This window comes from Streptopelia decaocto (assembly GCF_964273445.1).
Source record: "Streptopelia decaocto genome assembly, contig: HAP1_SCAFFOLD_1827, whole genome shotgun sequence".
NCBI classification, from domain to species: Eukaryota; Metazoa; Chordata; class Aves; order Columbiformes; family Columbidae; genus Streptopelia; species Streptopelia decaocto.
Genome location: NW_028115106.1, coordinates 18,315 through 29,110, shown reverse-complemented (window position 1 = coordinate 29,110; position 10,796 = coordinate 18,315). Strand labels below are relative to the sequence as shown.

At 66.8% G+C, this 10,796-nt stretch overlaps 1 protein-coding gene across 2 annotated transcripts; it reads right to left on the bottom strand.

Annotated features, from left to right (window-relative positions):
- Positions 1 to 3,302: 3,302 nt before the first annotated feature.
- Positions 3,303 to 10,759, bottom strand: TGFB1 (transforming growth factor beta 1). Of its 2 annotated transcripts, none has more exons than XM_082077606.1 (8): positions 9,760 to 10,759; positions 8,762 to 8,931; positions 7,869 to 7,986; positions 7,214 to 7,291; positions 6,059 to 6,209; positions 4,919 to 5,072; positions 3,708 to 3,867; positions 3,303 to 3,597 (listed from the first exon to the last, which is right to left on the bottom strand). In XM_082077606.1, the coding sequence occupies exons 1-7, from the start codon at positions 10,109 to 10,111 to the stop codon at positions 3,709 to 3,711; spliced, it is 1,182 nt and encodes a 393-aa protein (XP_081933732.1). In that variant the 5' UTR covers positions 10,112 to 10,759; the 3' UTR covers positions 3,303 to 3,597; position 3,708. The 2 variants fall into 2 exon arrangements, with proteins under 2 accessions (XP_081933732.1, XP_081933733.1); XM_082077607.1 differs by lacking the exon at positions 3,303 to 3,597 and having other exon boundaries at positions 3,629 to 3,867; positions 9,760 to 10,133; positions 10,390 to 10,759.
- Between the last annotated feature and the right edge of the window lie 37 nt (positions 10,760 to 10,796).

Sequence of the window (10,796 nt, the reverse complement as noted above, 5' to 3'; positions counted from 1 at the left end):
GGGTCCTGATATCATGGGGGGGTCCTGATGTCCTGGGGGGGGTCCCTAATGTCCTGGGGGGTCCCTGATACCATGGGCGGGGGTCCCCAATATCTTGGGGGGGTCCTGATGTCCTGGGGGGGGTCCCCAGTATCCCTGGGGGGGTCCTGATATTATGGGGGGGTTGCCCATATCTTGGGGGGGGGGGTCCTCCTGATGTCCTGGGGGGTCCCTGATATCTTGGGGGGGTCTCCAATATCTTGGGGGGGTCCTGATATCATGGGGGGTCCCTAATGTCCTGGGGGGTCCCTGATACCATGGGGGGGTCCCCAATATCTTGGGGGGGTCCTGATGTCCTGGGGAGGGGTCCCCAATATTCTCAGGGGGGGTCCTGATACCATGGGGGGGTCCCCCAATATCTTGGGGGGGTCCCCAATATCCCTGGGGGGGTCCTGATATCATGGGGGGTTCCCCATATCTTGGGGGGGGGGGGTCCCCAATATCTTGGGGGGGTCCCCAGTATCCCTGTGGGGTCCTGATGTCTTGGGGGGGTTCCCCAATATCTTGGGGGGGTCCTGATGTCCTGGGGAGGGGTCCCCAATATTCTCAGGGGGGGTCCTGATATCATGGGGGGGGTCCTGATGTCCTGGGGAGGGGTCCCCAATATTCTCAGGGGGGTCCTGATATCATGGGGGGGGTCCCTAATGTCCTGGGGGTCCCTGATACCATGGGGGGGGTCCCCAATATCTTGGGGGGGGTCCCCAGTATCCCTGTGGGTCCTGATGTCTTGGGGGGGTTCCCCAATATCTTGGGGGGGTCCTGATATCATGGGGGGTCCCACATATTGCTGGGGGGGTCCCTGATGTCTTGGGGGGGTCCCCAATATCTCACTGGGTCCCCCCCTGAGTTTTTGGGGTCCCCTTATTCCCCTTTTTCTTTGGGGGGGGGGGGTTCCCCCTTATTCCCCTTTGGGTTCCCCCATTTCCTATGGGGTTTTGAGCCCCCCCCCCCTCTTCTCTGGCTTTGGGGACCCCCAAGATTTTTGCCCCCCCCCCCCCCGAGTTTTTTGGGGCCCCCCCCAAGTATTTGGGGTCCCCTTACTCCCCTTTTTCTTTGGGGGGGTTCCCCCTTATTCCCCTTTGGGTTCCCCCATTTCCTATGGGTTTTGAGCCCCGCCCCCCTTCTCCTTCAGCCTTTGGGGCCCCCCGAGTTTTTTGGGGTGCCCCCCCGCTGATTTGGGGTGCCCCCCCCGCTGATTTGGGGTGCCCCCCCCGCTGATTTGGGGTGTCCCCCCCCCCAGAGGGCCGGTACTTCAGCGAGCGGGAGCTGCGCTCGCGCGCCCCCCGGCTGTACCAGCGCTACATCGGCCGCTTCGGGGGGGGGGGGGGACCCCGAGACCCCCCCGGGGGACCCCCAGAGCCCCCCCCCGGGGGAGCCCCCCCCGGGCCCCCCCTCGCTGGCGCAGCTGCTGCTCAACGCGCTGGAGCCGGAGCCGGAGCCGGAGCCGGAGCCGGACGACGAGAGCTCAGGTGGGGGGGGCCCAAATGGGGGGGGGTCCCCAAAAAAGGGGGGGGTCCCCAAAAAAAGGGGGGGGGGCAAAAACCCGGGGGAGGTGCCCAATAATCCCGGGGGGGGTCCCAATAATCCAGGGGGTCCCCAATAACCCAGGGGGATCCCAATAACTGGGGGGGTCCCCAATAACCCAGGAGGATCCCAATAGCTGGGGGGGGTCACCAATAACCCAGGGGGGTCCCCAATAATCCAGGGGGGTCCCAATAATTGGGGAGGTCTGTGATGACCGAGGGGGCTCAAAAAATCCAGGAGTGTCCCCAATAACCGGGGGGGGGTCCCCAATAATCCGGGGGGGGTCCCCAGTAAGTGTGGGGGGGTCCCCAATGATCCCGGGGGGATCCCCAATAACCAGGGGGGTTCCCCAATAACCAGGGGGTCCCCAATAACTGGGGGGGAGCCCAAATAACCAGGTGGGTCCCCAATGACCCAGGGGGGTCCCCAATAATGGGGGAGTCCCCAATGACCAGGGGGAGCCCCAATAACCAGGGGGTCCCCAATAATGGGGTGTTCCCCAATAACCGGGGGGGTCCCCAATAACCAGGGTTTCCCCAATAACCGTGGCGGGGGGGGGTCCCAATAACCAGGAGGGGTCCCCAATAACCCAGGGGGGTTCCCCAATAACCGGGGGTGGCCCCAATAATCCAGTGGGGTCCACAATAATGGGGGGGTCCCCAATGATGTGGGGGGGTCCCAATAACGAGGGGGGTCCCCAATAACCCAGGAGGTGTCCCCAATAACCAGGGGTGGCCCCAATAATCCAGTGGGGTCCCCAATGACGTGGGGGGGTTCCCCAATAACCAGGGGTGGCCCCAATGACCTGGGGGGGTCCCCAATAACTGGGGGTGGCCCCAATAATCCAGTGGGGTCCCCAATAATGGGGGGGTCCCCGATGACCTGGGGGGGTCCCCAATAACCGGGGGTGGCCCCAATAATGCAGTGGGGTCCACTATAATGGGGGGGTCCCCAATAATCCAAGCTGTCCCAAATAACCCAGGAGGTCTCCAATAACCCAGGGGGGTCCCAATAATCCAGGGGGGGTCCCCAATAACTGGGGTGGCCCCAATAATCCAGTGGGGTCCCCAATAATGGGGGGGGTCCCCAATGCCCCGGGGGGGGGTAACCCCCTCCGCCCCCCCCAGACGACTCCGCCGACCCCCCCGCGGGCGAGCGGCCGCGGCTGCGCCGCGAGTTCCTGGCGCTCATGTACCAGCGCTTCCTGGATGGGGAGGAGCCCGACTTCGACTACAGGTGACCCCCCCCCCAAAAAAACACCCGCCCCAGACCCCCCCCCACACCCCGAGCCCCCCAAAAACCCCCCCCCGCCCCCCCAGCCAGGTGGACGAGAACCCCGAGATGGACGACCTGGAGGCCGAGGCGCGGGACGCCGAGGAGCGATACTTCGACGCCGAGGAGCCCAGCGCCGCCCCCCCCCTCGATTAGCGACCCCCCCACTAATGAAAGACCCCCCCCGGATCAATGATCCCCCCCGATTAAACCAGAACCTCCTCCAAATTAAATAGTTCTTTTTTGTTTTTCCAGGGGGGCTGTTTCCAGATGTCCCGGGGGGGGGTCCCATGTCCGGGGGGGGGGGTCCTGTGTCTGGAGGGGGGTTGGGGTTCGGGGGGTCTGGGGGGGGGTCCCCATGTCCGGAGGGGTCCTGAGGGGGGGTCCCCGTGTCTGGGTGAGTCCAAGGGGGTCTGAGGGGGGGGGGGTCCCCATGTCCGGGGGGGTCTGGGGGGGTCCAGGGGGTCCCCATGTCCCGGGGGGGTCCTGGGGGGGCTCAGCTGCACTTGCAGGCCCTCACCACCATGTCCGGGGGTTTGGGGGGGTCCAGTCCAGGGTGGTCCTGGGGGGGGTCCCCATGTCCCGGGGTGGTCCTGGGGGGGTCCCGGGGGGGTCCGGGGGGGTCCCGGGGGGGCTCAGCTGCACTTGCAGGCCCGCACCACCATGTCCGGGGGTTTGGGGGGGGTCCAGTCCGGGGTGGTCCTGGGGGGTGTCCCGGGGGGGTCCCCATGTCCCGGGGGGGTCCGGGGGGGTCCGGGGGGGTCCCGGGGGGGCTCAGCTGCACTTGCAGGCCCGCACCACCATGTCCGGGGGTTTGGGGGGGGGTCCAGTCCAGGGTGGTCCTGGGGGGGTCCCGGGGGGTCCCGGGGGGGCTCAGCTGCACTTGCAGGCCCGCACCACCATGTCCGAGAGCTGCTCGACGCGCGCGCGGCGCCCGACGTAGTAAACGATGGGGAGGGGGTCGAGGGCCTGGGGGACGCAGCAGGGGGCGGCCGCCCCCCCCGGGTTGTGCTGCGTGTACAGGGCTAAGACCTGGACCCCCCCCAGAAAACAGGGGTTAGAGACCCCCCCGGGAAAACAGGGGTCAGAGAGACCCCCGGGGAACACGGGTCAGAGACCCCCACCCCGTGAGGGACCCTCTGGGGACACCCCCATGTCAGGGGGTCCCTGCACTGAAAATGCCCCCCACAATATCCATGGGCGCTCTGACACTATTGGCCCCCCCAGACCCCGTGACACCCCCACGAAGAGCCCCCCCATGTCACCTCGATGTCACCCCCATGTCCCCATGACCCCCAATGTCCCCATGACCCCCAATGTCCCCATGGGCCCCAATGTCCCCATGTCCCCCTGTGTCCCCATGACCCCCCATGTCCCCATAAGCCCCCATGTCCCCCCGTGTCCCCACGAGCCCCCAATGCCCCCCAATATCCCCATGACCCCCAATGTCCCCATGACCACCGAATGTCTCCATGACCCCCAGTGTCCACGTGACCCCCCACAATGTCCCCATGACCCCGCACCCCAATGTCCCCATGACCCCCAATGTCCCCATGACCCCGCACCCCAATGTCCCCATGACCCCGCCAATGTCCCCATGACCCCCACGTCCCCATGACCCCCAATGTCCCCATGTCCCCCCATGTCCCCATGTCCCCCCATGTCCCCATGACCCCATGACCCCGGTTTTGGGGTCCCCACCTTGCTGTGCTGCGTGTCCGCGCTCCAGAGGAAGGGGCAGGGGCCCAGGCACACGCTGTCCCCAATGTCCCCATGTCCCCCAATGTCCCCATGACCCCCACATCCCCATGACCCCCCCAATGTCCCCATGACCCCCACATTACCATGACCCCCCATGTCCCCATGTCCCCATGACCCCGGTTTTGGGGTCCCCCCCACCTTGCTGTGCTGCGTGTCCGCGCTCCAGAGGAAGGGGCAGGGGCCCAGGCACACGTTGTCCCCAATGTCCCCATGCCCCCAATGTCCCAATGTCCCCATGTCCCCCAATGTCCCCATGTCCCCCCATGTCCCCATGTCCCCCAATGTCCCCATGACCCCATGACCCCGGTTTTGGGGTCCCCACCTTGCTGTGCTGCGTGTCCGCGCTCCAGAGGAAGGGGCAGGGGCCCAGGCACACGTTGGCCATGTACCCGCGCGGCTCGTGGATCCACTTCCAGTGCAGGTCCCGCCGGAAGTCGATGTACAGGGGGCGCACGCAGCAGCTGTGCTCGTCAGACCTGGGGGGCACGGGGGGGTCACGGGAACCCCAAAACCCGGGGGGACCCCAAAACCCCGGGGGAACCCCCAAAACATGGGGGAACAGGGGGATCCCCAAACCCCCCGGATCGATGTACAGGGGGCGCACGCAGCAGCTGTGCTCGTCAGACCTGGGGGGCACGGGGGGGTCACGGGAACCCCAAAACCCGGGGGGACCCCAAAACCCCGGGGGGAAACCCCTGAAACATGGCGGAACAGGGGGATCCACAACAACCCCCTGGGATGGATGTACAGGGGGCGCACGCAGCAGCTGTGCTCGTCAGACCTGGGGGGCACGGGGGGGTCACGGGAACCCCAAAACCCGGGGGGACCCCAAAACCCCGGGGGAACCCCCAAAACATGGGGGAACAGGGGGATCCCCAAACCCCCCGGATCGATGTACAGGGGGTGCACGCAGCAGCTGTGCTCGTCAGACCTGGGGGGCACGGGGGGGTCACGGGAACCCCAAAACCCGGGGGGACCCCAAAACCCCAGGGGGAACCCCCAAAGTCCAGGGGGAACCCCAAACCCCCCAGATGCATGTACAGGGGCCACAGCAGCAGCTGCACTCGTCAGACCGGGGGGGGGGGGGTCATGGGGAACCCCCAAATCCGGGGGGGACCCCAAAACCCCGGGGGGAACCCCCAAAACATGGGGGAACAGGGGGATCACCAGCAGCAGCTGCGCTCGTCGGAGCTGGGGGGGCATGGAGGGGTCATGGGGGGGGGGGGGGGTGCGGGAACCCCCAAATCCCAGGGGGACCCCAAAACCCCGGGGGAACCCCCAAAACATGGTGTCCCGGGGGCCGTACCCGAAGCAGAAGTCACCGGTTGCCACCGGTCACTGTGCAGCTGGTCTGTGGGTCCCCCCCCAGGTTTGTGGTTCCCTCCCCCGTTTTGGGGTCCCCCCGGGTCTGTGGTCCCCCCCCCCCGTGTTTTGGGGTCCCCCCCCCGTCCCGGGGCCGTACCCGAAGCAGAAGTCGGCGTCGAGCGCGCGGCGCCGCCGGTCGCTGTGCAGCTGGTTGGCGCGCTCGGGCGGCAGCGCCATCGCCAGCACGTGCGGCAGCCGGCGCCGGCGCCGCGACAGCCCCTGCAGGTCCCCCCGCTGCCGCTCGAACCCTGGGGACATGGGGACACACTGGGGACACGGGGACACCCCGGGACACCCCCAGCCCCTGCAGGTCCCCCCGCTGCCGCTCGAACCCTGGGGACATGGGGACACATTGGGGACAATGGGGACACACTGGGGACATGGGGACACCCCGGGACACCCCCAGCCCCTGCAGGTCCCCCCGCTGCCGCTCGAACCCTGGGGACATGGGGACACATTGGGGACATGGGGACACATTGGGGACACATTGGGGACAATGGGGACACATTGGGGACACGGGGACACCCCGGGACACCCCCAGGCCCTGCAGGTCCCCCCACTGCCGCTCGAACCCTGGGGACATGGGGACAATGGGGACACATTGGGGACATGGGGACACCCCCAGCCCCTGCAGGTCCCCCCGCTGCCGCTCGAACCCTGGGGACATGGGGACACATTGGGGACACACTGGGGACATGGGGACACCCCGGGACACCCCCAGCCCCTGCAGGTCCCCCCACTGCCGCTCGAACCCTGGGGACACATTGGGGACATTGGGGACACATTGGGGACAATGGGGACACATTGGTGACACCCCCAGGCCCTGCAGGTCCCCCCGCTGCCGCTCGAACCCTGGGGACATGGGGACAATGGGGACATTTGGGAGGCTGTGGGGACATTGGGGACACTCTGGGGACATTTGGGATGCTGTGGGGACATTGGGGACACTATGGGGACAATGGGGACACTGTGGGGACATTTGGGATGCTGTGGGGACATTGGGGACACTGTGGGGACAATGGGCACGCTGTGGGGACAATGGGGACACTCTGGGGACATTGGGGACGCTGTGGGGACATTGGGAACGCTGTGGAGTCAATGGGGATACTCTGGGGACATTGGGGACACTCTGGGGACATTGGGGACGCTGCGGGGACGTTGGGGACACTCTGGGGACATTGGGGACACTCTGGGGACGTTGGGGACGCTCGGGGACGTTGGGGACGCTCGGGGCCACGGGGGTCCCCGGTACCTTCGATGGTGACGCGCATGTCCTCGGGTCCCTCGTCGCAGGGACAGTGGACGCTCAGCTTGAAGACGCCGAGGGGCTCTGGGGACAGGGCGGTTCGGGTGACAACGGGGGACAACGGGTGACAGTGGGTGGCAATGGGGTGGCAATGGGGTGACAGTGGGTGGCAATGGGGTGACAACAGGGTGACAACAGGGTGACAACGCAGTGATAGCGGGGTGACAATGGGGAGTCCCAGGGAGTGATAAGGGGGTGACAACAGGGTGACAACGGGGTGACAGCGGGGTGCAACGGGGTGACAACGGGGTGACAATGGGGTTACAGTAGGGTGACAGTGGGGTGACAATGGGTGACAGTGGGGTGACAGTGGGGTGACAATGGGTGACAGTGGGGTGACAACAGGGTGACAATGGGGTGACAGGGGATTGACAAGGGGTGACAAGGGGGTGACAATGGGATGAGAATGGGTGACAATGGGTGACAACGGGATGACAGTGGGGTGACAATGGGGTGAGAATAGGTGACAGTGGGGTGACAATGGCGTGACAAGGGGTTGACAATGGGTGACAATGGGGTGACAGTGGGGTGACAAGGGGTGAAAACAGGGTGACAATGGGCTGACAGTGGGTGGCAGCGGGTGACAGCGGGTGACGCTCACCGGTGTCGCCGAGCCACTGCTGCACCGTGTCGGTGACGTCGAACCACAGCCACTCGTCCTCCGGCGTCACCGCCACCGCGCGGCCCTGCAGGTAGCGCCACGACGCGTTCCCGAAGCCCTGCCACGTGGCACCCGTGTCACCGTGTCACCCGTGTCACCGTGGCACCCGTGGCACCCGTGGCACCCGTGTCACCGTGTCACCGTGTCACCCGTGTCACCCGTGGCACCCGTGTCACCGTGTCACCCGTGTCACCCGTGGCACCTGGCACCCCCGTGGCACCTGGGACCCCAACCCCCCCCGTGTCACCCGTGTCACCCGTGTCACCTGTGGCACCAGGGACCCCACCCCCCCATGTCACCCATGTCCCCATGCGTGTCCCCGTCCCCCCATGTCCCATGTCCCACATGTCCCATGTCCCCACGTGTGTCCCATGTCCCCACATGTCCTGTATCCTCACATGTCCCATGTCCCCACGTGTGTCCCATGTCCCACATGTCCCATGTCCCCACCCATGCCCCATTTCCCCCATGTCCCCACGCATGTCCCGTGTCCCCACGTGTATCCCATGTCCCCACATGTCCTGTATCCTCACATGTCCCATGTCCCCACGTGTGTCCCCATCCCCACGCGTGTCCCATGTCCCCACATGTCCCATGTCCCCATGCGTGTCCCATTGCCCCCGTGTCCCCACGCATGTCCCATGTCCCCACATGTCCCATGTCCCCACACATGTCCCATGTCCCCACACGTGTCCCAGTGCCCCCGTGTCCCCACGCATGTCCCATGTCCCATGTCCCCACACGTCTCCCATGTCCCCACCCATATCCCATTTCCCACATCCCGTGTCCCCATGCGTGTCCCATGTCCCCACATGTCCCGTGTCCCGTGTCACCTGGTAGAGCTCGAGGCGCTGCTCGGGGACGCCGTGGGCGCCGCGCTGGCGCAGCATGCGGAGCTCGGCGCGGTGCAGCAGCGCGCGGTGCCCGAGCTGCGCCCGCAGCCGCGACGCGTTGAACACGAAGAACACGCTGCGCGCCGTGGGGCTCCAGCGGGACAGCGGCCCTGCGGGACGGGACGGCGTTCACTCTGGAGCGGAGTGACGGCCCCGGGACCCGCGGGACGGCGTTCACTCTGGAGCGGAGTGACGGCCCCGGGACCCCCCCATGGGACCCGCGGGACGGCGTTCACTCTGGAGTGGAATGATGGCCCCGGGACCCCCCCAATGGGACGGCGTTCACTCTGGAGCGGAGTGACGGCCCCGGGAACCCCCCAATGGGACGGCGTTCACTCTGGAGCGGAATGACGGCCCCGGGACCCCCCCAATGGGACGGCGTTCACTCTGGAGCGGAGTGACGGCCCTGGGAACCCCCCATGGGACCCGCGGGACGGCGTTCACTCTGGAGCGGAATGACGGCCCCGGGACCCGGGACCCCCCCAATGGGACGGCGTTCACTCTGGAGCGGAATGACGGCCCCGGGACCCGCCCCATGGGACGGCGTTCACTCTGGAGCGGAATGACGGCCCCGGGACCCGCGGGACGGCGTTCACTCTGGAGCGGAGTGACGGCCCCGGGACCCCCCTAATGGGACGGCGTTCACTCTGGAGCGGAATGACGGCCCCGGGACCCCCCCATGGGACGGCGTTCACTCTGGAGCGGAATGACGGCCCTGGGACCTCCCCAATGGGACGGCGTTCACTCTGGAGCGGAGTGACGGCCCCGGGACCCCCCCAATGGGACGGTGTTCACTCTGGAGCGGAGTGACGGCCGGGATATAAGGGACCCAGGCGTCCGGGATATAAGGGACCCAGGCGTCCGGGCTATGGGGACCCCGTGTCCAGGATATAGGGACCCCATGTCCGGGCTCTGGGGACCCCGTGTCCGGCGCTCACCGTCGCCGGGGGGCTCCATGTCGAAGCGGTGCAGCTCCTTGGCGTAGTAGTCGTCGGGGTCCGGGGGGGCGCGCAGGCGCTGGCGCTGCTGCAGCCGCTCGCGGGTGCTGTTGTAGAGCGCGCGCACGTCCTCGGGCAGCGCGCGGGGGGGCGCGTCGCCCGGGGGGGGCGCCGGCAGCCGCAGCTTGCTCAGGATCTGGCCCCGCACCGCCTCGATGCGCTTGCGCCGCGCCGCCTCCAGGTCCAGCGAGCGGCACGTGGACAGCGCGCCCGCGGCGCCCAGCACCGCGCTCAGCACCGCCAGCTGCACCGCGATCCGCACCGCGATCCGCACCGCGATCCGCCGCCGCATCGCCCCAAACCAGGAATGGACCCTCAAAATGGGGAGAGCGCCCCCAAACTGGGAACAGGCCCCTCAAACCGGGAACAGGCCCCCTAAACCAGGAACGGGCCCCCAAAATGGGAACGGGCCCCCTAAACCAGGAATGGGCCCCCTAAACCAGGAACAGCGCCCCCAAACTGGGAATGGGCCCCTCAAACCGGGAACGGAACCCCAAACCAGGGAGAGCGCCCCCAAACCGGGAATGGGCCCCTCAAACAGGAACGGGCCCCTCAAAACAGGGAGAGCACCCCCAAAATGGGGAGAGTGTCCCCAAACTGGGAATGGGCCCCCAAAATGGGAACGGGCCCCTCAAACCCGGAACGGGCCCCCTAAACCAGGAACGGCGCCCCCGAAACAGGAATGCGCCCCTAAACCGGGAACAGGCCCCTCAGAACAGGGAGAGCACCCCCAAAATGGGGAGAGTGTCCCCAAACCGGGGATGGGCCCCCAAAACGGGAACAGGCCCCCAAAATGGGAATGGCGCCCCCAAACCAGGGACGGGCCCTGGAATGGGGGGACAAGCCCTTGAACTGGGGTAACCCCGCTGGACCAGGATAGACCCCCCTTGAACTTGGACAGACCCCCTGGACTGGGATAGACTCCTGAACTTGGATAGACCCCTGACCTGGGGTAACCCCCCTGGACCGGGATAGAC

Coding starts and splice junctions, on each gene's coding strand:
- TGFB1 (XM_082077606.1), bottom strand. CDS start 10,111: ATGCGGCGGCGGATCGCGGTGCGGATCGCGGTGCGGATCGCGGTGCAG. Junction 7,987..8,761: donor AGCGCCTCGAGCTCTACCAG/GTGACACGGGAC, acceptor GCCACGTGGCAG/GGCTTCGGGAACGCGTCGTG. Junction 6,210..7,213: donor CATGCGCGTCACCATCGAAG/GTACCGGGGACC, acceptor CCATGTCCCCAG/GGTTCGAGCGGCAGCGGGGG.